Source organism: Cucurbita pepo, chromosome LG01 (genome assembly GCF_002806865.2).
Source record: "Cucurbita pepo subsp. pepo cultivar mu-cu-16 chromosome LG01, ASM280686v2, whole genome shotgun sequence".
NCBI classification, from domain to species: domain Eukaryota; kingdom Viridiplantae; phylum Streptophyta; class Magnoliopsida; order Cucurbitales; family Cucurbitaceae; genus Cucurbita; species Cucurbita pepo.
The window spans coordinates 11,017,579-11,045,575 of record NC_036638.1 but is presented as its reverse complement, the minus strand read 5'-3'; the positions used below and the strand labels follow the sequence as shown (position 1 = coordinate 11,045,575).

At 34.3% G+C, this 27,997-nt stretch overlaps 2 protein-coding genes across 2 annotated transcripts; both read right to left on the bottom strand.

Moving 5' to 3' along the window:
• Positions 1 to 1,901: 1,901 nt before the first annotated feature.
• Positions 1,902 to 2,333, bottom strand: LOC111793201 (calmodulin-like protein 1). The gene has a single exon (XM_023674981.1). It carries the CDS (start codon positions 2,331 to 2,333, stop codon positions 1,902 to 1,904), a length of 432 nt encoding a protein of 143 aa, XP_023530749.1.
• Positions 2,334 to 26,221: 23,888 nt separating this feature from the next.
• Positions 26,222 to 26,690, bottom strand: LOC111793181 (calmodulin-like protein 1). Its single transcript, XM_023674959.1, has one exon. It carries the CDS (start codon positions 26,688 to 26,690, stop codon positions 26,232 to 26,234), a length of 459 nt encoding a protein of 152 aa, XP_023530727.1. The 3' UTR covers positions 26,222 to 26,231.
• Positions 26,691 to 27,997: the final 1,307 nt, after the last annotated feature.

Below are 27,997 nucleotides of genomic sequence, written 5' to 3'. Positions count from 1 at the left end.
CGATTAAGAGCCTACCAGTAGGCTAATTAAGGGTTACTTTGGAAAAGTTTTCAAGGCGAATATGCTAGTAGGCTCATTTTTTTTCAGGTAACTAGGAGCTGATCGTGAATGGGAGCAAACTTGGAGTGAGGGCCATGGACTAATTCGGTCCTTAATTTACTATATTTTGTGTTCTTACCGGAGAAGTCAGGGACATGGCACCTAAGAAGGGGACTGCTACAAGAAGCCAAAGCTAGAGGCTAGCTTCCGAAAATTCTACGGAAGGAGCACCCGAAGTAGGAATGACCCAACCTCTTGTTCAGGTCCCTGAGACTAAGACACAATAGGGACCTACTCCAAGCCAAACTATGCCCCAAGAGTAACCCACAACCATTGTTAATGTCAATGATGATGAAAGTATGAAGATTAATGTACATATATTACTCACCGTAACATAACGATGGAATTAGGATTGCGTCATAAAGACGTTTTAAAGATGAGAAACCATAGAGACCTCATGCATTCTCTGTGTACATAAACATCGGACTACTTCCCTTTTACGATGATGAGTATGGACGCGTACATTACGATGATGATGATCATCATGCTGCACATGACACTTTGGGGTATGCTGACATCCAGAAGTCGCTACGGACAGCTAGCTCGATTATGATGGGTCCAGGGGGGTGCGAACCGCCTGGGGATTCACGCTCGCACGTGTGGGTCGTGTATAGGAAAGTACTAAACATCTATTTTATTTTTGACTGGAGGCCACCCCTATGATGTTTTTAATGATAAATCCCTACAGCATGGCTTGCATGTGTTTGCAATATCACGGCCCCTATAGTGGGGTCACTTACTCAATATTCTTCGAAATACTCAGGCAGTGTGCTACATCATTTTCTGGTAAAGGCAAGGCACACTTGTACGACTGACGACGTCATCGCAATCTGAGACCATGACATGTGCATAGGCTAGTAGCATTTTTTTTAATTCTTAGACTTATGTTCGAATAGGTTATGCATTTCATGATTTAAATTATTTATTATTATTGTTTTTGATTTGTTTCTAAATTATGTTTTCGAACATTTAAGACTATGATAGTGTTTTTCAATGACTATATTATGTTTTACAATGAAGTTATGATTTGACGATGGTATTTTAAGACTTAAATTTCGCATACGATCTTAGATTAAGATGATAGTAACAATTTTAGATTAGTAGAAATCAAGAATGGTTATAAATATATTAAGTAGAGTGTAATGCTCACAAGGGTAACACTAAGCAGTTTGTAGGGTGACTTAAAGCAAAGTTTTTGAAGATTTTGTTATCAATAGAAACAAAATTACAAAAAAGATTTTGTTATCAATGGGAACAAAATTACAAAAAAGGGCTAAGAGAATCACAATAAATTTGTACCATTAATAGGTGAGAATGATGTCTTTTAATCAAGAACAAGGAAACGAGTAAGGTTAATTTAGAAGGTAGCTTCCAAAGCACATTCTTCATACCATAATTGAATAGACAAGCACGATTGAAAGAAACAAAAGCATAATCAATATTATGCAAGTTTTGATGCTTACTTTCAACCGGAGAGTTGTCTTAGGATATCCACCAACAATATTAATGCATACTCCTTTGGAATGAAACACATCAGTTATGGTATTTTTGCTAAGGACAAACTAAATGCAGTATACCACCTCTTTAGATTTACTTGATTTTAAGCATCGTTCCAAGTACAAACAATTTTAGAGTGAAAATTGCTAAAATAAAAAGAAAATAAATTCTTTATTTCAAATGTACCTTTATTTTTATTTTTATTTTTATTATTATTATTTTTTTTTATCATACAAGATAATTACTTATCATACATGAAATGCAAAGGAATGTAGTCTAAAAGCTCATTTTTTCTTAATAAATTTCTAGGCATAATCAACGAGTTTGTCAAGTTCAGCCTCGCTGATAAGGCCATCTTTATTTGCATCAGCATATGTCATGCCATAGGAAGCTTTCTCAAATGGAATAATTGAGCCTAGAAAAGCAAAAGCTTTTGTTAGCTCCCTTAGATTGAGAAAACCATCTTTGTCGCTATCATGATATCTAAAGATCTCCTTCATCTGCTCTCGACTAAATTGCAACTTAAATGTCTTTGGGTGAGTATTTGAACTAAGCTTGAGCACAACATTCTTGTTATCTTTTTGGATTTTCGATATCTTGCCTTGATCGTTGACTTGAGTTGAATCTCGAACAATAAAAGATTTTAGTTGAACATCATCCCCATTTCTAGGATACTTCTTCATCATCTCACTTGCTTCATACTTAGCCATGGAAGCTTGAAGGGTTGGAATAAACATTGCTATACCAATGTTATATTTGTTTGTAAGGAAAGATTGAAGATGAACAAACCTCAACCCCATATGTAGTCTTTTATACTAATCAAACTTGGTTTTTCTTTACCCCTTATTCCTTTTTCACGTGCATTGAATGCAAGGAACAAATCACCTTCATTTATATTTAGTTTAGTCAAATTATAAAATTAATTATTTAGTTAAAAGGATATTTTTTATCTTTTGTGAGCACTTTATTCTCTTTTTAACTTTAATACAAAAAAAAACTCATGTCAACCGTCACTTAAGTGTCACTCATGCTTTTATAAAGAAATAAATTATTTAAAAATAATGTCTATAGACGGATTAGAGAAGTTTTCTCAAACAAATCTATATCGAGATCTATATCTTTGATAAAGTTCTAGAGACAAAGAGTTTCTTCACTAATACATGTCATCCTATACTTAGCAATTCTAAGATTTTGCTAAAGGTTATTGGGCATAGAGATTCTCTTATTTCAATGGCATTGGCATGGAAGAGATGTCACTTCGGCTATTTTACTGTAATGACCCTAGATTTTTTAGTGTAAAGTCGCTATTGTATATATAACATACTCATTTGTGCGGAAATAATCAATTAAAACTTCAACATAAAATAATGCTATAGACTGACGTGTTTGAAAATGTCTTTAAAACGACATAACAAATTTTTAAATAAAACAAATAAACATTAAAGATAAAAACACCGTTTTCTAACCTATGTCTAAGAAAATAAATACATGTATCTTATGTAAATAAATACTTGTGATGTCGTACAAGAGTGTCTTGCCTTTATCTAAAATAAAAGTAGTTTGAGTATTTTAAGAAATACTCACTAAGTGACCCCACTATTGGAATTAGATGAAAACACACACAATCATGAGTGGTACTTATCATATCAGTTTATATTCCTTAGGCAGCTATTCTAAACGGGCTAATTGAATGTATATTTATTGTTCTACACACGGTCAACACACGTGCGAGTATGGACCCACCAGTCGGTTCGCATACCTCCTGGGCCCTTTTCTTGTCGGGTTTACATTCTCTAGTAGTTGTTGATGCTGGACACCTGTTTCGGAATAGCGACCGTCGCAGCATTTGGATAAACATAATGATCGTTTCCGTGCTTGACCGTCACAGCATTACGATAAACATAATGATTGTTTTTTTCCTGGTCGTCGCAACATTATGAGAACCATAATGATCATTTTCCTGTCTCGTACTATACACGTCTGTACCATCGTAAAAAGGTGGTATCCCTCGACGCATGAACACACCATGATACATGAGGTTCCAACATTTTTCATTTTTCATTATCATGTATGACAACCCCTCTAGCGTTTTCCTTCATATCGTATCATATCATATCATTATCATAACTTTTCATGTGATTTCAGGGTTGTGTATCATGTCAAAACATCTTATTGCATGTCATTCATATCATACATCTTATCATGTCACGTGTATCATATCATAAACATATCGTGTCTCCTAACATATCATGTCATATCGTACACGTATCATATCATAAAGTATATCACAATATGGGTCGTATTGTCAAACGCATCATACCATAACATATATCATATCATTCACATAACATATCATAGTCATATCATTTCGTCAAACGCATTGTACCATAACATATATCATATCATTCGCATATTATATATATATATATATATATCATTCACGATCGTATTTCAAACATATCGTCAAATGGATCGTACCATAACATATACCATATCATTCACATATCAAATCTCAAACATATTGTTAAACACATCACATCATAACATATATCATAAACATTTCACACATATCAAGCATATGACACGTGCAGAACTACGGGGCATGTGCCGTCATACAACATCAACTTCTAACCATGCCGATAATAAGACCACTTACCTTATTAGTTTAGGCGGGTATCTCCAATTTATCCTTAATGAAAGTTCGATTTTGTCCTTTGTATCCAAGTCAACCTATGTGAATCCATGACATCAATTTCAAATTCGAACTTCTCCAAAATTATTCCTCTAATTTAGAAGGGTCCATGTGTTAGATTTCATGCCAAACATGAGAATCTTTCCATGAATGAAGTCTGGAATGTTTCTATATTATAATATTATTTCTATACAAAGCTTTTAAAACCTTTTAACACTTTTGAGATCTTTTCTTTTTTATGTTTATGTTTTTTTTTCTTTTTTTCTTTTACTTGTTCCTAATGTTTACTCTTCTATATATCTGTTTTTTTCTTTTTTAAAAAATGTTATAGCAATGGCTTTTTGGCCCATTTTAATGATTTTTTTTTTTTTAAATACTATTGATCTTGACATATTTTCTAAAACACTTAAAATATCAACTAAAATCTAAATAATTTGATAAAAGAGAAGGAAGTGTGAGATAAAACTTTGATATTTCTATCTCGCGATTAAATCTATAGTCAGCATCTCCTTGTAAATACCCTTGTAAATACGATGATAGGCATTTATGTTTTTTTTTTCTTTCTTTTTTTCTTAGTGGAACTAGTAAAGGTTTCAAAAGATTGATTAAGAGATCCCTCGCAATAATTTTCTCTCTGTTTTTTTATAATTAATTAACTAATTTTATTTTATTTTATTTGTCATTTTATTAAAAAAAAAAATTTACGTTGTTACAATATACCTCTAAGTATCATGCGAGACATGATGATGATCATCATCATAAATAAGGAGGTAACCCGATGTATATGTACACACAAAATGCAAAATCTAAGTGAGGTCATACATAAAATGCTGCAATAAGTAGGTATTTAGAGAGGGCACGCCTACTAAAAATTAAGTTAATGCAATGATTAATAAAACTTGGATCGAGCATATATATAATTTCATCTAAATTGTCTAACCCAAACTAAGATAAGACAACTAAAAATTAGTCATGCCACCGGTAATTAGTTAACGTGATAAGAGAGAGAAAAAATTAAAAACATCGAAGAAAATAGACAATGCATAAGAGCATATGCATATTTGGCACAACTCATGCCATGACTCAATTTTAGTTCACATGAAGCTAGAATTAGATTTGAGTAATCATTTGTTATTTTAACTCTTTTTAAATCTGAGAAGAGTGATATGCTGCAATACTTGAATCTCAATAAGAATTTTTTTTTTTTTTTTAATTTTAATTTTAATTTTTAACTAAAGGAATTTTACTGGGTCTTAGAGACCAAATTTCAATATGTAATAATTGACATGAGTTGATTTTAGGCTTCGAAAATCAAATTACTACGAAAAAAACGAAATAAAAAATAAAAAAAAATAAAAGAATAAACACAAAAACACCAAAATTAAATACAAAATAAAATCTAATTATAAGACCATATTGTTCAAAATATTACCAACTTAGAAACAAGTTTAGAATACCATCCTAAAAAGAAATACAAAAGTTTAGGGATAAACGAAATACAAATGTCACTCATGGTTTTTAACTAAAAATGATGTCTAAGATGAATGAATTATAGAAGTTGGGTGAATGGTAGATTTGTTAAAGCTATATCTTTAATAAAGTTTAATAACAGAAAAACATGGACAATTTATTTAGTTCATTTAGAGAATGGATGGTGGATAAAATTTAGTGCATATATATTTTAAATTCAAATCATTTTAAGCAAAATTCACTTTAACACATTCAAAGAACACATCTTTAACTTATTGAATTTTATTGATGAGAAATTATGGGCACCTTTTTAATAGCAAATCTATTTCGGGAAGACACAGTCCAACTACGTAACTAACCATTAAAATTCTCTTCCAACAATACTTGTAGGGATAGCTTGGACAAGTATGTATGTTAATTAATCCAAGCTTAGGTGGATAGAATCTACATATTTAAAGCATAAAATGAGCAGATGGACACGAGAATAACATGGTTGTGTTGTAATTATAGGATTGCTCCTAAGTTGTGATTATGAATTGCATGCTGCACTCTTATATTGTATTGAAAGAATGATGTAATCAGCCCATGCAATATGTAACATGTTTATCATTTTTTTTTCAGGTAACTAGGAGCTGATCGTGGATGGAAGCAAACTTGGAGTGAGGGCCCTGGACTAATCCGGTCCTTAATTTACTATATTTTTTGTTCTTACCGAAGAAGTTAGGGACATGGCACATAAGAAGGGGATTGCTCCAAGACGCCAAAGCCAGAGGCTGGCTTTCGAAAATTCTACGGAAGGAGCACCCGAAGTAGGAATGACCCCACCTCTTGTTCAGGTCTCAGCCTAAGACTAAGACATAATAAGGACCTACTCCAAGTCAAACTACTTCCCAAGAGTAACCCACAACCAAAGTTAATGTCAATGATGATAAAAGTATGAAGACTAATGCACATATATTACTTACGGTAATATAATGATGGAATTAGGATTGTGTCATAAAGACGTTTTAAAGATGAGAAATTATAGAGACCTCATGCATTCTCTGTGTACATAAACATTGGACTACTTCCCGTTTTACGATGAAAGTACGAACGCGTATATTACGATGATGGTGATGATCATGTTGCACATGACACTGAGGGGTCTGCTGACATCTAGAAGTCGTTATGGATAGCTAGCTCGATTATGATGGGTCCAGGGGGAGCGCGAACCGCCTGGGGATTCACACTCGCACGTGTGGGTCATGTATAGGAATGTACTAAACATCTAATTTAGTTTTGACTGGAGGCCACTCCTATGATGTTTTTAATGATAAATCCCTAGAGCATGGTTTGCATGTGTTTGCAATATCACGGCCCCTATAGTGGGGTCACTTACTGAGTATTCCTCGAAATACTCAGGCAGTGTGCTACATCATTTTCTGGTAAAGGCAAGGCGCACCTGTACGACTGACGATGTCATCGCAATCCGAGACTATGACATGTGCATAGGCTAGTAGCATTTTTTTAATTCTTAGATTTATGTTCGAATAGGTTATGCATTTCATGATTTAAATTATTTATTATTATTGTTTTTTATTTGTTTCTAAATTATGTTTTCAAACATTTAAGACCATGATAGTGTTTTTCAATGACTATGTTATATTTTACAATGAAATTATAATTTGATGATGATATTTTAAGACTTAAATTTTGCATACCATCTTAGATTAAGATGATAGTAACAATTTTAGATTAGTAAAAATTAAGGGTGGTTATAAATAGATTTCACAAGGGTAACCCTTAGCACCCTTAGCAATCTGTAGGGTGACTTAAAAGCAAAGGTTTGAAGATTTAACCTAAGAAAAAACTAACATTATTATTTTAAAATTAGAATCTCATCTTTCCGCTTATAATTTTATCTATAAATTGTATCAATAAATTTAGAATGGCTTAAAAAGTGATTTTTAATGATAAATATGTGATATTGTCAAAATATAAGATTAAATATTTAGTCAAAAGAATATTTTTGTTCTTTTTTACACTTTATTCTCTTAATTTATTTCAAAAAAATCATTTCAAATGTCACTCATGGTTTTTAACTAAAAAGAGGTCTAAGATGAATGAATTATAGAAGTTAGTGAATGGCAGATTTGTTAAATCTATATCTTTAATAAAGTTTAATAACGAGAAAAACATGGATACCCAAAGACAATTTATTTAGCTTATTTAGAGAAACGTTGGTAGATAAAATTGAGTGGATATATATTTTAAAATAAAATCATTTTAAGAAATTCACTTAACACAAAGAACACATCTTTACTTGCCAAATTTTATTGATTAGAAATTATGGGCACCTTTTTATTAGCAAATCTAGCTCGGGAAGACACAGACCAACTATGTAAATAACCATTAAGATTTTCCTAGAACAATACTTGTAGGGATTGTCTGGATAAGTATGTATGTCAATTAATCCAAGCTTAGGTGGATAGAATCTACATATTTAAAGCATAAAATGAGCATATGGACACGAGAATAACATGGCTGTGTTGTAATTATAGGATTGCCCTTAAGTTGTGATTATGAATTGCATGTTGCTTTCAAGTCTTATACTATACTAGAAAGAAGGATGAGAATCTTGTGATCTGTGCTTCGAGTGGTTGATAAACGTTAGCTCCCTATTGAGCATGTATGTTTACATAAAAAATTGTATGTTAGCTTCATGTGATTGATTGCATATTCCCCTGTAGAGCATAAATAACAATAATAAGATAGTACTAGAATGATTGAGCAAGGTTGGCTAGACAATGACCTAGGTCAAGACATCTTCACTAGACAAAACACCGATCAGTGGGTCTACACCCTAGTGCTTCCAGACTAAGGTAGGCTCATGGACTCATAAAAGAGTACCTTGGAGTAAAAGGTCTGTGTTTAAGCCCCTTAGCCACTCTAATAACCTAGTAGACCGCCACGACATTTAAGCATGATTAAATCACAGACTTTAAATTATTACCTATCACCTAAAGCACAAAATATAAATTCTAATATTCAACTTGGTCATCTCTAGGTATTAAGTAGGTCTACTTGGTTCCTAGGACAGCTTAGTATCATAATGTGAGTCTTCTACTCTAGGGTAATTTGGTTTGACTCATTGAGTCTTTCATAGTCTGGGAGCACTAGGGTCTATACCCTCTGATTGTTGCTCACGACCTTAAGGTGCTCAATCTACGAGAGACGTCCTAAACTAGCTTATCGTCTAGCTAACCTAGCTCTAGTGCCTTAGTTCCAACTATGTATAGATAACTTCACTTTATCGTGAAAACACACAATCAAGAACTTGAAGCTAACTATACCATATCATGCAAACATAAAAGCTCAATGGAGAGATAACATCCCTTACTTACGTGGAACATAGATCACAAAAAATGGTCCAAAATTGTAAATCAATTTTTTTTAAGCTATTTTTGGGCTTGGAAAGGCATATACATCCCTTTAAGACACTTACCCAAATCCAAGAGATGAAGTGCATTAGGATTACTCGAGAGATTCAATTATTACCTTAAGAGTTTTTTACTTACAAAATATAATATTGGTGGTTGCATTCATTATTATTAAAGCAAAGATTCAATTGCTGAAATAATTAAGACTACTTTTCTATTGATTTTCTCATTTTATAGCTTACGTTATATTCAATTAAGTCCCACATGTTTCTTTCTAATTTATGGTACCAAAATAAACTCCATTTATCTCTATTTACTTACAAAATATATTAAAAGATACTTGGAATGAAAGGCATCTGTGTTATGGACAAACTAAAGATGTAGTATAACCTTCAACCTCGAGAAACTTAAGAGACAACTCTCCAAAACATTCAAATGCTTAATATAAGATTAGTAGAATTAGTCGAAGAACAAGTAATATATTTTTGTTATCACTGGAAACAAAATTCCAAACAATTTTCTCATGAAAATTACTAAAATAAAAGGAATATATATATATATATATATATATATATATATTGAACATTGTTATACCAATGCTATATTTGTTTGTATGGAAAGTTTGAAGATGAACAAACCTAACCCCATATTTAGGCTTTTATACTAATCAAACTTGGTTTGCCTTTACAGCCTTATTCCTCTGAACATTGAATCAAGGAAAAATATTATTGTTAAAATATTTTAAAATATTACTTTACACATGACACTAACAACGTGTTTCATATGAAAAAAGAATAGAAGATTCTTTTTCTATAACTAGAGTGTATTACTTTGATAAGATTTGAATTAGTGATTTCAAAACCGTTTTAACTTAATAATAAAAAAAAGTAAAATAACAAATCACCTTAATTTACCATTTAGTCAAACAATAAAATTAATTATTTAATTAAAAGAATATATTTTTTTCCTTTTCTGAGCACTTTATTCTCTTTTTTAACTTTAATGCAAAGAAAAAAAAAAAAAAAAAAACTTAAAAAAAAAAAAAAAAAAAAAAAAACTCATGTCAAACGTCACTCAAGCACCGCTCATAATTTTTATAAAGAAATAAAATACTTAAAAATAATGTCTAAAATATACGGATTATAGAAGTTTCCTCAGAGAAATCTATACAAAAATCTATATGTTTAATAAAGTTTTGTAGACTCAAAGTTTCTTGAGTAATACATGTCGCACCGTATTCTTGGCAATTCTAAGATTTTGCTAAAAGTTATTGAAAACACCATATTCTAACATAAGTCTAAGAAAATAAATATACCTATTCTATGTATGTGTCATAGTATCGGCTTGTGATGCTGTCATCAGCAGTACAAGAGTTCCTTACCTTTACTTGAAATATAAGAACCACATGGTTTGAGTATTTTAATAAATACTCCGTTTGTTGGGTTTAAGGAAAGTAAATACATGTAACTCATGATTAAGGACCTGTCATTAAAACAATCATAGGGGTGGCTTCCAGTCAAGGCAAAATTGGATTTGTAGTACTTGCCTACAAACGACCCACACGTGTGAGTGTGGATCCCCAGGAGGTTTACACCGCCTGGACCCCTCATAGTCGAGCTAGCTTTCCGTAGTGACGTCCGGAGGACAACAGATGTAATGACCCAAAATTTCTAGTTACTTAAAGTCGTCGCCGNGATTTTGCTAAAAGTTATTGAAAACACCATATTCTAACATAAGTCTAAGAAAATAAATATACCTATTCTATGTATGTGTCATAGTATCGGCTTGTGATGCTGTCATCAGCAGTACAAGAGTTCCTTACCTTTACTTGAAATATAAGAACCACATGGTTTGAGTATTTTAATAAATACTCCGTTTGTTGGGTTTAAGGAAAGTAAATACATGTAACTCATGATTAAGGACCTGTCATTAAAACAATCATAGGGGTGGCTTCCAGTCAAGGCAAAATTGGATTTGTAGTACTTGCCTACAAACGACCCACACGTGTGAGTGTGGATCCCCAGGAGGTTTACACCGCCTGGACCCCTCATAGTCGAGCTAGCTTTCCGTAGTGACGTCCGGAGGACAACAGATGTAATGACCCAAAATTTCTAGTTACTTAAAGTCGTCGCCGTCATCATGGCGTAATCATATCTATGCATAAATAGGCGTTTAAACTCGTTCATAAAACATAAACTTTATCTTAAAACATTGTCATGGTCTGACCTAGAATAAAAGTAAAACATGGTTTGAGTATTTTAAGAAATACTCAGTAACTGACCCCACTATTGGGGTTAGATGCAAACACACACAATCATGAGTGGAACGGTTCATATCAGTTTATATTCCCTTAGGCAACTATTCTAAATAGGATAATTGGAGGTGTATTTACTGTTCTACACATGGTTCACACATGCGAGTATGGATTCACCAAGTCAGTTCGCACACCTCCTTGGCCCCATTCTTGTCGGGTGTACGATCCAGATCTTGTCTGCAGTACATAACGTATTTCACGTATTTCAAACACACACAAACTTATCTGCGGTACATAACATATTTTACATATCCATGCTACGGAAGTACACCCCAGATCCTTCGCACGTGCTGGCTCATGACAATTTTTGTGAGAGAGGACCTAACATATAAGGAAGACCTAATACAAATACTAGATAGGGAAGTCAAGCTCTTGAGGAATAAGGAGATAGTCCTTGTTAAGACCAGGTCTTATGGAACAACCACAAAGGAGGAAGCCAATTGGGAAAGAGAGAAAGAGATGAGAATCTTGTATCAGACTTATTTCAAAAATTTTGGAAGACGAAAGTTTTTAAAAGGAGGGAAGAATTTGTAATACCTAATCCACTAGCTCCAAAAAAAAAAAATAATAATAAAATAAAATAATAATAATAGTTTATAGTTTTTATTAGTTGGTACCAAGTTTGGAAAACAAAGAAACAAGAAAAATTGGAAAAGAAAATGAGAAAATGAAAATTTTCAAATTTTTATCAAAATTCTCGGATGTTTAACATTTTATTGAGTGAGATTTTTAAGATGCTCAACCCTGAAACGGTCGGGATGAAGAAATTTTGGAAAAATTATGGATTTTTCAAGAAAATAATATTTAAATAATATAAAACGACAACTTACTAAAATACCCCTGAAAGAATAGATAATTACGAAAATGCTACTCTGACAAGGATCAGATTATCCACCATGACCATCTGCACAAAATCTTTTGAATCTCAAATCTCAGCCGTTGGATCTCCCCCAAAAGTGGATATGATCTATAACACTCACAGCTCATCAAATCCAACGGCTAAAATTCAAAACCAAGGTCGGTAAAGCCTTGGTTGAAGTAGATAGTTCCGATGAATAATCTAAAAAACTCAAGAATGAAGTTGTGGCGATTCTAGACGTTTCAATGGTGGTGGATCATTCATCTATAAATTATGGAGCAGGGACAACTAATAGGAGTTGGAAACGAGTTCAATCGAGACCTCAATTGTGAGTTAAGAGCGTTCAGATTTTCGGTATCGTGTTCTCGGATTAACCTCAAATTCAGAAGCTACAATCCATCTTTCCTTTCCAAACTTATTCCTACATTTTCTAAGAAAGATTACCCATAAGTTTGGTGAAGGAAGAAAGCTTCCAAAACGGCCTATCTTATTACCCCTACTTTGTCTGCCATTGAAGGAAGCTTAAAGGAGTGCTTGAAATCCAATCCGAGGCTACAAAGATATTCACCAGACAAGACCTATCCCAATCGATTTCTGCATACTTAAGTTTCATTTTTGAAGCAGGCTGCGAAGATAGACGACCTAAGGAACGTGCTAATAAGGTTCTACGCTCACATGATCATGTTAGGCTATTCCTAGGGAAGACCTTTAGAGTTACAAGCCTAACCCAAAATGTTATGCATAAACCTAGGTTCATCAAAAATCCAAGAAAACACCTAAGACTATGTGAATAACATGCTTAACATTTTGCTATGACCCATGCCTGAAGTAACCATTTGTCTCCCATTACGAGGTGCACCACGAGGCCTCTATTCCTCTTTAGGTGAGATGCCCTACAATATGTATCATGGGCAAGATGCTATGGTGGGCCTACCATTTCTCCCACCTAAATGAGATGTTCTACCTCACGATTTGCTAGCAGGATACAACAATTATGACCACAACACTCATGCGTCCACGGGGAGAAAAAAAAAATTGAAAAAGTTTTCAAGGCAAATAAACGAGGCACGACATGATAACCTCTAAATTTTAGTTCTTGAAAATGTAACAAGAAGTCATATCCTAACTCAAGGTCACAAATAAGAGCCTACAAGTAGGCTACTTAGTGAGTTTTACTCACATGTTTATTATTTTTTTTCAGGTAACTAGGAGCTGATCGTGAATGGGAGCAAACTTGGAGTGAGGGCCATGGACTAATCCGGTCCTTAATTTACTATATTTTGTGTTCTTACCGGAGAAGTCAGGGACATGGCACCTAAGAAGGGGACTGCTACAAAACGCCAAAGCTAGAGGCTAGCTTCCGAAAATTCTACGGAAGGAGCACCCGAAGTAGGAATGACCCAACCTCTTGTTCAGGTCCCTGAGACTAAGACACAATAGGGACCTACTCCAAGCCAAACTATTCCCCAAGAGTAACCCACAACCATTGTTAATGTCAATGATAATGAAAGTATGAAGACTAATGTACATATATTACTCACCGTCATATAACGATGGAATTAGGATTGCGTCATAAAGACGTTTTAAAGATGAGAAACCATAGAGACCTCATGCATTCTCTGTGTACATAAACATCGGACTACTTCCCCTTTTACAACGATGAGTATGGACGCGTACATTACGATGATGATCATCATCATGCTGCACATGACACTTAGGGATCTACTACATCCAGAAGTCGCTACGGACAGCTAGCTCGATTTGATGGGTCCAGGGGGGTGCGAACCGTCTGGAGATTCACGCTCGCACGTGTGGGTCGCGTATAGGAAAGTACTAAACATCTAATTTAGTTTTGACTGTAGGCCACCCCTATGATGTTTTTAATGATAAATCCCTAGAGCATGGCTTGCATGTGTTTGCAATATCACGGCCCCTATAGTGGGGTCACTTACTGAGTATTCTTCGAAATACTCAGGCAGTGTGCTCCATCATTTCCTGGTAAAGGCAAGGCACACCTGTACGACTGACGACGTCATCGCAATCCGAGACCATGACATGTGCATAGGCTAGTAGCATTTTTTTAGTTCTTAGACTTATGTTCGAATAGATTATGCATTTCATGATTTAAATTATTTATTATTATTGTTTTTTTATTTGTTTCTACATTATGCTTTCGAACATTTAAGACCATGATAGTGTTTTTCAATGACTATGCTATGTTTTACAATGAAGTTATGATTTGATGATGATATTTTAAGACTTAAATTTTGCATACCATCTTAAATTAAGATGATAGTAACAATTTTAGATTAGTAGAAATCAAAAGTCGTTATAAATAGATTTTTTATGTTGTAATTGATATATTGAATAAAGAACTCATTTAAAGAGAATGTACTCCTCATAAGGGTAACACTTAAGCAATTTGTAGTGCTCACAATGGGTAATGCTCAGCAATTTGTAGGGTAATGCTTAGCAATTTGTAGGGTGAATGCTCAGCAATTTGTAGGGTAATGCTTAGCAATTTGTAGGGTGAATTAAAAGCAAAGTTTTGAAGATTTTGTTATCAATAGAAAAAAAAAAATTATAAAAAAGATTTTGTAAAAAAAAAAAAATAAAAAAAAATAATGCTAAGAGAAACCCAATAAAAATTCTTGCCATTAATACTTGAGAATGATGTCTTTCCATCAAGAACTAGGAAACGAGTAAGGTTAATTTAGAAAGTTGCTTGCAAAGCACATTCCGTATAATTGAATGGACAAGCAAGATTGAAAGAAACAAAGCATAATCAACATTATGCCAGTATTTATGCTTACTCTTAAGAGCAGAGTTGTGCTTAGGATATCCACCATCAATATTAATGCATACCCCTTTGAAATGAAACATATCAGTCATGGTATTTTATCCATTACATGATTATTTGTTTGGATCTTTGGCTAAGGACAAACTAAACGGATAGTACACTACCTCTTTAAATTTACTTGATTCTAAGCATCGTTCCAATTTCTAAAAAGAAGAATTAGTCGAAGAGGAAATAAAATTTTTGCTATCAATACGTACAAAGTAACAAACAATTTTATAGTCAAAATTGCTAAAATAAAAAGAAAATAAATTCTTTATTTCAAATATGAGTTTTTTTTTTTTTTTTTTTTTTTTTGTCATACAAGACAATTACTTATCATACACGAAATGCAAAGGAATGTAGTCTAAAAGCTCATTTTTTCTTCATAAATTTCTGGGCATAATCAACGAGTTTGTCAAGTTCAGCCTCACTAATAAGACCATCTTTTTTTTACTTGTTAGGGGCTTCAATTTCTTGAAATTTCTTATGTAGACCTCAATTCAAGTTAAATTAAGGTCAATATTTGTAACGACCCTAAATTTCACATGCTCAGAGTTGCTACTAGCGTTTCATGCTCATCTCTAATGCATAAATATAACTCTTATATGAACATAATTTATAACTTAAACTTCGAAAAATACTCGAAACAATTTCTTCTCTGCAAAACACACCCATGGTCTTATTATAGGTTTTATGTTTTTGAATACGAAATATTAAAATTTAGAGAAAATAAAAATAAATACAAAATAATTTTAAAAAATGAAATGCGAAACAATCTATTCTAACTTAAGACTAAGAATTTAAATATGAGTCTACCTTATGCACGTGTCACAGTCTTTACTTTCAATGCCACCGTTCTCTGTACAAGTGTGCCTTGCCTTTACCTGAAAAATGATGTGGCATACGACTTGGTATTTCAAAGAATAATTAGTAAGTGGCCCCACTATAGGGGGCCATGCAAATGCAAACACATGCAATCATGATTTAGGGACCTATCTCTAAACATCATAAGGGTGGCCTCCAGTCTCGAACAAATTGGATGTGTAGTACTTCCCTACACACGACTTACACGCGCGAGTGTGAATCCCTAGGGCGCTCACACACCCCCTGGACCCTCTAGTCAAGCTAATCTGTAGCAACGTACGGAGGTCAATGGAACCCCATAGTGCCATGCACCTCATGAACACCCTCATCTGTGCGCATTCACACTCGTGCACATTCGCACTCATCATCATACAGTGCACGTTCGCACTCATCATCTCTAGGGGAAGTAGCTCTATGCTTATGAACATACAATATGCATGAGGTCCCTCTAAATCCATCATAATATCTCTTCTGACACAACCCTCTAGTCTATCTCTTTGTTACTCTAAGTAACACATACTCGTGGATATTTATATTAATATCGTTTTCATGCTCTTAGGGTTGTGTCCTATGTCGATCTAATGACATGATGTCATATGACACTCATCATCATATAGCATGCTCAATATGGAAAACATCATCATATTAAGGTAAACATCACGCAAGCATCATACTCATTATATTGCTATAAAGTGCATCAAGCATATCAAGTACGTCATTCATTGAAATATATATACTACGTACATCATCAAGCATCATAACTCATACATCATCATATACTCATACATCATCATATACTCATACGACATCATACGATACAACTCATACATCATCATATCTCATACAATTTTTAGTCTATCCTATAGTAAGGTCACTTACCTGATTAGCTTATATGGGTGTTACCAATTTATCCTTAATGAAAGTTCGATTTTGTTCTTTGTATCCAAGTCAACCTATATGAATTCATGACATCAATTTCATGTTCAATTCTCTAACTCTTATAATGGTTCATGTGCTAGATTTCATACGAGCATTAAAGACTTTGCATAGATAAAGTTTTGGAACGTTGTAATATACATCTAAATATATATATATACACATATTATATATATATTTTCTATTTATATTAAGAGTTCATTTTTCTATTTTTTTTAATTTTGAGTGTCTACTTCTTGTATTCTGATATTCTTTTTGTACTTTATCTCTTAATTTTTGTTTAGAGATATTGTCCGCCAATTTTTAATTAACTCTTACTTAATCATATTATTGATNATACAGGATATCATTTTTTTTTTTTTTTTTTTTTGTCTTTTCTTTTGATTTTGCATTTTGGCATTCTCTGTAACTCTCTTTATTTTTTTTCTTCTCCTCTTATGTATTCTCTCTTTTCTTTCTCTCCTTTTGATTTTGTTTACAATGTTTGGCGGGTACATTTTTTCTTTTCTTTTGATTTTGTTAGCCTCCTCTCTCTAGCCTTATCTTTTCCATTTTTCTTCTCTTTATATTAGTATTCTAATTAATTCTTCTTTTCAAACTTTTTTTTTCCTTTAATTTTGTTAACATTTAAATGCAAAATTCACTTGCAAATAATTTCTTCTTTCCAAATCTTTCCTTTCTATGATTTGTATTTTCCTTTTTTTTTTTCCCTTTAATTTGGTTAACATTTAAATTCACAGATATCACAAATATGTCTTCATCTACCAGAATTTATATAGAAATACAGACCTAAATCGTTGCAAAACAGAAGATCGAACATCTAAGATATAATTGATTATAATTTTCTAAAAATGAAATTAGGATAAACTAAAAGAAATGATTTAATATGTACCTTAATGGAGACATCTCTCTTCATCACCAAGAATTTTTTTTATTTGGAAGAAGGAAGAAAGATAGTGGATCATTTACTTCTTATTTATTTTTTTATTTTTTTATTTTTTCGGATGATACAGTATTAAAATCCGGACAAAAAGTAGAAAAACTGAGTCGAAACAGACGAAAAAGACAATCTCACACATTCCCATATGCTGCCTGTGTTTATAAACTTTCACTCACGCAACCCATGCACAAATATTCCACGCGCCTAGGGAGGTACTCGCACTCATGGCTTGACACGTTTTGCCTGCACGTTGGCTCCTTCGAGTCTTGTGGCGTTTGAGTCTTGGTTGAAGTTTCTTTTAGTTATTTCTTCCTATTTTGTTTAGATTTTTGTATCTTTTCTATTGAACTTAATCCAATTTGATTTCTAGTTTGAAGAGTTTTCTATCAACTTCCTAAAAAAATTCTTTTTATCATATTTCGTTAAGTATATAAAGAAATACGCAAGTCCAAAACTGATTAAAAATTAACTTATTATGGTTCGTGCGGATTGTAATATGTGAGGTTTACAAGATCACAGTTAAGCACAAAATAGGGTTTAATTGAGTTATATAAGGGGTAAGAAGTTTGTGTCTTGTCTCTAGTGCTATTTGAGTATGTGGGGTGCATTGAACTTTTGAATGATACTTTAGTCGCATTGATCTTCCGAATGATACTTTAGCTACTAATAGACCCATCCAACGAAGGGGGTGGTTCACCCTTTTTTGGCGCCCTAGGTTGTCTAGGAGAAAAATCTCATCTATGGAGAGAACTAATTTTTTTTGTTCTTAAACTTAGGTAGCTTACCTTACTTAAGCAATGAATGACCAATCATCTATTGGGACAATATGATATCTGCTAGTCTGAACATCTTCTATGGGAGTTTAGTTGGCCGACTCTCCCACGTGACCATAAAGTCACTAAAGCTTGGGGGGAGTAACACCCATGTGCCAACAAGCTACTGGGTCAACCTATGTGGTTCCACACTCCCTTTAAAGAACAAATTTACAGCACAGAGACCCTGTTCAAGAGACTATTGGCCATTTTAACATTGTTGGGGTACCTAGTCATCTCAACGCACCTCTCCTATCTGGCCTATGCCTACCTTGACTGTAACAACCCTAAATTTCCACATACTCAGAGTCGCTACTAACGTCTCATACTCATCTATAATTCGGAGATATAACTCTTACATGAACATAGTTGATAACGTAAACGTCAAAAAAAACGTTTAAAACAACTTTTTCTCTGGAAAACACAGTCATGGTCTTACGTGTTTAAATATGAAGTACTGAAATTTAGAGAAAACAAAAACAAATACAAAATAATTTAAATCAATGAAATGCAAAACAACCTATTCTAACTTAAGACTAGAAATTTAAATATGAATCTACCCTATGCACGTGACACAGTCTCTGCTCGCGATGCCGCCGTCCTCCGTACAAATGCGTGTTGCCTTTACCTGAAAAATGATGTGGCACACGGCCTGAGTATTTCAAAGATACACAGTAAGTGGCTCCACTATATTGGCCATGCAAATGTAAACACATGCAATCATGATTTAGGGACCTATCTCTAATCATTTTAGGGGTGGCCTCCAGTCTCGGAAAAATTGGATGTGTAGTACTTCCCTACACACGACTCACACGTGCGAGTGTGAATCCCCAGGGCGCTCGCACACCCCCTGGACCCTCTGGTCAAGCTAATCTGTAGCGACGTCCGAAGGTCAGCGGAACCTCACAGTGTCATGCACCTCATGAACACCCTCATCTGTGTGCGTTCGCACCTGTGCGCATTCGCGCTCATCATACGGTGCGCGTCCGCACTCATCATCTCTAGGGGAAGTAGCCCTATGGTTATGAACATACAATATGCATGAAGTAGTGATTTTAGCAAATCTATTATAATTAAAAAAAAGTATTTATTTCAAAACTGCATACTTACNACCTGAAAAATGATGTGGCACACGGCCTGAGTATTTCAAAGATACACAGTAAGTGGCTCCACTATATTNACTTTAATGCAAAAATTGGTATCAAAGTGTCACTCAATGTTTGACATGATGTATGTTAGTTTTATTTATATTTCTAACTTTTTACAACAAAAAATATTGGAATTCAAAATACTTTTTATAAGGAGTGAGAATATTAGTAACATTTAATTATATGACTTTGTAGAAAATAAGGAATTAAAGAAAAAAACATGGATACCTACGAAATAGCCAGTTTGAAGAAAGATTCATGGACAAAATTAATTTATTGTTTACCTAATAGGAACTAGAATGTACTTTGAATCAAAATAGAGCTCATCCATTCATCCTTAATTTAGTATGTGTTCATGAACTTTTATTTGAGCTTTAAGAAATTCGAGCCTCGTTTCTACTGTTATCTGAGCGTCTAGGAGGTTGGCCTCGAAGTTTAAGCAAATCTCTGCACTATATCTAGGTCGGTACAAAATTTTCAACCTTTATATTCCTTAACTTTGGTACCTTGCTTTATTTGAGTAGTGAATGACTGGAATCTTGGGTTGAGTTGTTACCTCATAATCATGTGATAGGATGATATGGTGTTTGCTAGACTAAATATCATCAATAGGAGGTTAGCTGGCAAACTCTCCTATAGGACCATAAAATCACCCAAGTATGAGGGGAGTGACCCCGTGTGCTTGCTAGCTACTGAGTCTTACTGTTTAATATCGTGCCTTATGTCGAGATAGGTTTGATTGCCAGTAGCCCCATTTAGGAGTCTACTGGTCTTTTCCTCTAGGTAAGGGCACTTGATTATCTCGTGCACTATACTATCTAGCCTAGGCTTGACTCATGATACCTGTACTACTATCGCTCGGTAGGATGTTGCTAATGCTAAGGGTGTACCAGAGAAATAAGAGGTAGAGACTTTGCTGACACCATCATACTGTAAAATGTCTAGTGAGCTATCTTAGTCATTCTTGGATGTTATTGAGGCCTACTAGGTTCTTAGGGGCATTTAGGTAGTAAGGCTAATCCAATCTCAGGGTGCAATCATGTCTGGACCTTTGATTACCGCTCACAATCCTAAGGTGACAATTAATTGGAAACATAAAGACCTGGTCAATTAGTAGATCGTTCTAGGNTGGTCAAGCTAATCTGTAGCGACGTCCGAAGGTCAGCGGAACCTCACAGTGTCATGCACCTCATGAACACCCTCATCTGTGTGCGTTCGCACCTGTGCGCATTCGCGCTCATCATACGGTGCGCGTCCGCACTCATCATCTCTAGTTATGAGGGGAGTGACCCCGTGTGCTTGCTAGCTACTGAGTCTTACTGTTTAATATCGTGCCTTATGTCGAGATAGGTTTGATTGCCAGTAGCCCCATTTAGGAGTCTACTGGTCTTTTCCTCTAGGTAAGGGCACTTGATTATCTCGTGCACTATACTATCTAGCCTAGGCTTGACTCATGATACCTGTACTACTATCGCTCGGTAGGATGTTGCTAATGCTAAGGGTGTACCAGAGAAATAAGAGGTAGAGACTTTGCTGACACCATCATACTGTAAAATGTCTAGTGAGCTATCTTAGTCATTCTTGGATGTTATTGAGGCCTACTAGGTTCTTAGGGGCATTTAGGTAGTAAGGCTAATCCAATCTCAGGGTGCAATCATGTCTGGACCTTTGATTACCGCTCACAATCCTAAGGTGACAATTAATTGGAAACATAAAGACCTGGTCAATTAGTAGATCGTTCTAGGTATAGCTCCCTAGTCTTAACTTGGTTCACTAATGTATGCTTTGTTAAAGAGATACTATCGGTTACATAAAGTAGGTAACAAATATTCTAAACATCAACTTTGTCATATGCGGGCGCTGAGGAGATGTACTAGGATCCAAAGGGGGCTAGGTAGCTTAATGTAGACTTTCAATTCTACAAAAAGCTACATAATATATTGTGCACTCATACAAATTCAACAAGGAGATAATATCCATCAATCGCTCGTCTCATCCTCTTATGTAACATAGCGAAAAACATTAAATTTAGCATGCATCTTAAACTCTCATCCTAGAGGTATTTCAATAATTATAACATACATATTCTAACCATCAAAGGTTAGACACACTCGCATGGTAGTACAGCCTAACAATCCTACAAGTATTACTTGAGAAAAGTTTAATTAACTACTTATATGGATGATGTGTGCCTCCCTGAACTAGTTTTTCCTTATGTTAGAACAAAATGTTTTAAATTTTTTCTAAAAAGGTCCTACTTCTAGTAATAATAAGGTCAAGTTTGAAATTGTTATGAAAAAGGCATACTGAGGTCAAATGGGATGAAAACATCACCTCATGCGCCTTCACGTGCTGCCACATGTAGCTGAGATGGTTCCATATCGCAATCCACATGCAAGTACAAACGCACCTATGGGGAAGTAATTGTGCTCTTGCTATGCCACGTGTTGCTCGTTGACTTGCACTTTTATATCGAGTTAGGTCGAGGCGTGTGCAATTGGTTCTATCACGACTCGAGTTTTTAGATTTCATAAATCAAATTGAGACCAATTGACTATGCAATGACAACATGTATGAATGAAATTAATGAAAATTACCATAAAGTTTCACGCAATTTAAAATCAACTCACATAACATTTAAACCATTATGATATGTTTACAAGTACATATGTATTAAGATGTTTACAAAGAAGGGGAACAACATAAGGATATAAAAATATATGATGTGACACCCTATGGAATTCAGACACAATAGATGCTTTGGGTCAACCCCCCATTTTGGTTGTAGCTCTCAAGCACCCTTTTACCTCGACCAAGAACATCAATTGCCAACAAATGTAGGAATGCGTGAGTATAAATTTATAGATAGTAAGCAACCTACTTATAGGCTCTCATTGCATCCTTTACCTAACAGGTCACAAGCATTTCTTAGGCTTTAATTGTATAGCATTTGTTACTCACAAGCTTGTGTAGCTTGCTTAGACTATGCAACAATTAATTAGTGTCCTAGGTTAAGGCACTACCTTGTAGAACTCTCTCTTGTGGGAATAGTAGGGTGTGTGCTAGCCTGCTCATCCTTCATGGGAGGTTAGCTGACGAACTCTTCTCATTAAACCATATAGTCACTTGAGGTTGAGGAGTGGCCCTCTGTGTGGATCAACTCCTATGACTACCATATGAATCCACGTCTCTCCATAGGTTGGATTTGTTGTGCATGGTAATTGAATTGAACTGTTAGTTCACACAACCCTAAGTGGCATATGCTTGGCTTGACAATACTGAAACCAGAGTGGAAAGGGAAGTGGAAGCTTCGTACACACCGTATCAACTGCTAATGACTTAGAAGGCTACCTTTGTCTTTTGGGTTGTCATAGTGGTCCGCTAGAACTCTAGGGTGGTTTGACGGCTTTGTCATGGATCAAATCTCCAGGTTTCTCTATTTTGACTCTTTGAGCCTAGCTTGTTTCAAAGCACTAAAGACCAGACTCTCTTGTCGTTGCCCACAATCCTAAGGGGCTCGAACTACTAGAGCGTTTTGAACTAGGTCTTCACCCAGCTAAACTATCTCTAATGCCCTGGTCCTATCTCGTTATTGCTAACACTCTATAAGGAGAGCACACATTCAATTATTTGGAGCTAATGTACATTAATTAATGGAAATAGTTACACATGCTCAAAGGGACAATAACATCCACCAAACACTTGGAGCGCAATTCACAAAATTTCAATCCTCCTGTCTAGCATAATTATGTATTAAGCATCCCATAACAACATTCAAGGTATAGTTCTGAAATGCCTCCATCAAGTGTGACTAATCACAAGCTTAACTAATCACTTTAAGCTATAATAATTCTAACTCCATCCAAGCGATCCCATAAGTATTACTTGCCTAAATTTGTGTGATTACTTACATGGTTATCGCATGTCTTCCCGAGTTCCCTTTTTCGCTTGTGAGAGAGGCTCCAAATTTCCTAAAAACTTATTATTTGGTCTTAAATAAAATAGAATTAAGGTAAGTATCCAAGTAGGGATGAAAAATAGTCAAATAGGAGTCAAAACGAACGAAAAAAATGCTCATGTGCCCCACATGCCCTCACGCGCCCTCATGTTGTTTCCACGCACGCAACAATGCATAGAGGCTCACGTGTGGGCAGGCAAAGTGTGGAAGCATCAAGCCCCAACGAGCATGAAAATCACTACAAATTTTCTAATCGTGACACATGACACTCACTAATAGGTGGTTCAAGTTTGGTCAATTCTTGATTGTCGGATCGAGTCACGGGTACTAAATCGGGTTGTGTACGGGTTGACAAGTCATGATTTTGGGTCAGATTGAGACAAGTCAAGANTAAGTGGCATATGCTTGGCTTGACAATACTGAAACCAGAGTGGAAAGGGAAGTGGAAGCTTCGTACACACCGTATCAACTGCTAATGACTTAGAAGGCTACCTTTGTCTTTTGGGTTGTCATAGTGGTCCGCTAGAACTCTAGGGTGGTTTGACGGCTTTGTCATGGATCAAATCTCCAGGTTTCTCTATTTTGACTCTTTGAGCCTAGCTTGTNTCAATCTCTCATATTTTCTTTACATTTTTCTAACTTTTGGTTCACCAAAGCTGTAAAATCTCCCTCCCTAATTTCCAAATATAATTTTCTTTGTATTTTATTGAGAGACTTAAATAACTCTCTAACACATTCAAATGCTTAATATAAAAGTGATGGAAGTCAATCATGCTAGCTACTAAAAGAATGATTAATAGAAGAAGTATTATTTTTCAATGAAAAAAATTATAAACACTTTTCTCCTGCNTCAAAGCACTAAAGACCAGACTCTCTTGTCGTTGCCCACAATCCTAAGGGGCTCGAACTACTAGAGCGTTTTGAACTAGGTCTTCACCCNAAAAGGAAAATAAATTATTTATTTCAAAAATACATTTTTTTTTTTTTGTATGATATAAGACGATTACCTTTCATACATGAAATAAAAGGGTATGTAGTCTAANCTAATGCCCTGGTCCTATCTCGTTATTGCTAACACTCTATAAGGAGAGCACACATTCAATTATTTGGAGCTAATGTACATTAATTAATGGAAATAGTTACACATGCTCAAAGGGACAATAACATCCACCAAACACTTGGAGCGCAATTCACAAAATTTCAATCCTCCTGTCTAGCATAATTATGTATTAAGCATCCCATAACAACATTCAAGGTATAGTTCTGAAATGCCTCCATCAAGTGTGACTAATCACAAGCTTAACTAATCACTTTAAGCTATAATAATTCTAACTCCATCCAAGCGATCCCATAAGTATTACTTGCCTAAATTTGTGTGATTACTTACATGGTTATCGCATGTCTTCCCGAGTTCCCTTTTTCGCTTGTGAGAGAGGCTCCAAATTTCCTAAAAACTTATTATTTGGTCTTAAATAAAATAGAATTAAGGTAAGTATCCAAGTAGGGATGAAAAATAGTCAAATAGGAGTCAAAACGAACGAAAAAAATGCTCATGTGCCCCACATGCCCTCACGCGCCCTCATGTTGTTTCCACGCACGCAACAATGCATAGAGGCTCACGTGTGGGCAGGCAAAGTGTGGAAGCATCAAGCCCCAACGAGCATGAAAATCACTACAAATTTTCTAATCGTGACACATGACACTCACTAATAGGTGGTTCAAGTTTGGTCAATTCTTGATTGTCGGATCGAGTCACGGGTACTAAATCGGGTTGTGTACGGGTTGACAAGTCATGATTTTGGGTCAGATTGAGACAAGTCAAGATAATGAATCTCCAATGGAAGTCGGACGCGTTTCTTCTGCGGATAGCGACATGTGTCCACACATAGACTAGATAAATTGCTCCATTCTGCTTGGGACATGTGTTGATGGCATCTTTCAATGCGCTCACCAGCCGGACAATTGACATATGTTAGTGCATCTTCTTCCTTGCGATGGATTTCTAGAAAAGTTCGAGTTTTTCAATCTCTCATATTTTCTTTACATTTTTCTAACTTTTGGTTCACCAAAGCTGTAAAATCTCCCTCCCTAATTTCCAAATATAATTTTCTTTGTATTTTATTGAGAGACTTAAATAACTCTCTAACACATTCAAATGCTTAATATAAAAGTGATGGAAGTCAATCATGCTAGCTACTAAAAGAATGATTAATAGAAGAAGTATTATTTTTCAATGAAAAAAATTATAAACACTTTTCTCCTGCCAATTACTAAAATAAAAAGGAAAATAAATTATTTATTTCAAAAATACATTTTTTTTTTTTTGTATGATATAAGACGATTACCTTTCATACATGAAATAAAAGGGTATGTAGTCTAAAAGCTCATTTCTTCTTCACAAATTTCTGAGCATAATCAATGAGTTTGTCAAGTTCAGCCTCGCTGATAAGGCCATCTTTATTTGCATCCGCATATGACATACCATAGGAAGCTTTCTCAAATGGAATAATTGAGCCTAGAAAAGCAAAAGCTTTTGTTAGCTCCCTTAAATTGAGAAAACCATCCTTATCGTTATCATGATATCTAAAGATCTCCTTCATCTGCTCTCGACTAAATTGCAACTTAGATGTCTTTGGGTGAGCATTTGAACTAAGCTTGAGCCCAACATTCTTGTTATCTTTTAGGATTTCTAGTATCTTGCCTTGATTGTTGAGTTGAGTTGAATCTCGAGCAATGCCACTGAAAGATTGTAGTTGAACATTATCACCATTTCTAATATGCTTCTTGATCATCTCACTTGCTTCGTACTTAGCCATGGAAGCTTGAAGTTTGGAGATAAACATTGTTATACCAATGCTATATTTGTTTGTAAGGAAAGTTTGAAGATGAACAAACCTCAACCCCATATTTAGTCTTTTATACTCATCAAACTTTGTTTGCCTTTACCCTCTTATTCCCTTATTCCTGTTTCAGGTGCATGAAAAATACTGTTATTTTAAAATTAGAATAACCTTTTGAAAATATTGTTATTTTATTATATAGCTTTATATATAAAATTAAAAACGTGTTTCATAAAAAAAAAAAGAAAAAAAAAAGAAAAAAAGAAAAAGCCATATATGGATAGAAATTTAAAGTAGTGATTTCAAAACTATTCTAATTTTAAAAAATATATATATATATTAACAAATATTTGGTTTAGTCAAACTATAAGATTAATTTAGGCAAAAGAATATTTTTGTTCTTTTCAAGTACTTTATTCTCTTTTAACTTTAATGCAAAAAAAAAAAAACTCATATCAAACGTCACTCCAGTGTCACCCATTTTTTTTGTATAAAGAAATAAAATACTTAAAAATAATGTCTAAAACACATGAATTATAGAAGTTTCCTCAAAGAAATCTATATCTTTAATAAAGCTTATTGTAGACATAAAATTCATAAAAAATTAAGAGTTTTTTTTTAATGTTATTAGGTTAGGATTAAACTTACATTAGTGTTGAAAATAAAAATAAAAAAATTAACAGAAAATATAGACACGAGAAAGATTATTTATTAAGCCCATTTAAATAAAATAAAGTTGGGCACGACGAAAAATTTTTTTTTTTTTTTTTTTTTTTTTTTTTTTTTTTTTTTTTTTTTTCTTTCTTAATTGTTTTGGAACTTTGCACTTATGTCTCCGTCTATGAACTTTGCACTTATAGCACAAGAATATTTCATGCAAGAGTGGCGATACTAATCGAATGAAAGGTATAAGTGAGGTCGGACATAAGATGTTATAAGATGTTACACAAGTAAATACTTAAGTGAAATAGAGAGCACATACATTTATCCAATTAAAGGTTTAGTGAACGCAAGGGTTAATAAAACTTGGGTCAAATGTGATCACATAATTTCATTCTAAATATCTAACTCAAATCGAAACAAAACTTTATAACTAGTACTTAGTTAATGCGACAAGAAAGAAAAAAAAATGGAAGCATCCAAAGAAATAATTAATGAATAAGAACATGCATATTGGGACAACTCTCGCATATCTGAATAGTAGTTCAAAAGAAGTTAGTTTAGATTTGAGTAATCAGTTCCTTTTAAACTCTTCTAACTGGTATGCTGTGACACTTGAATTCAGATAATAACAATTTTTTTTTTTTTTT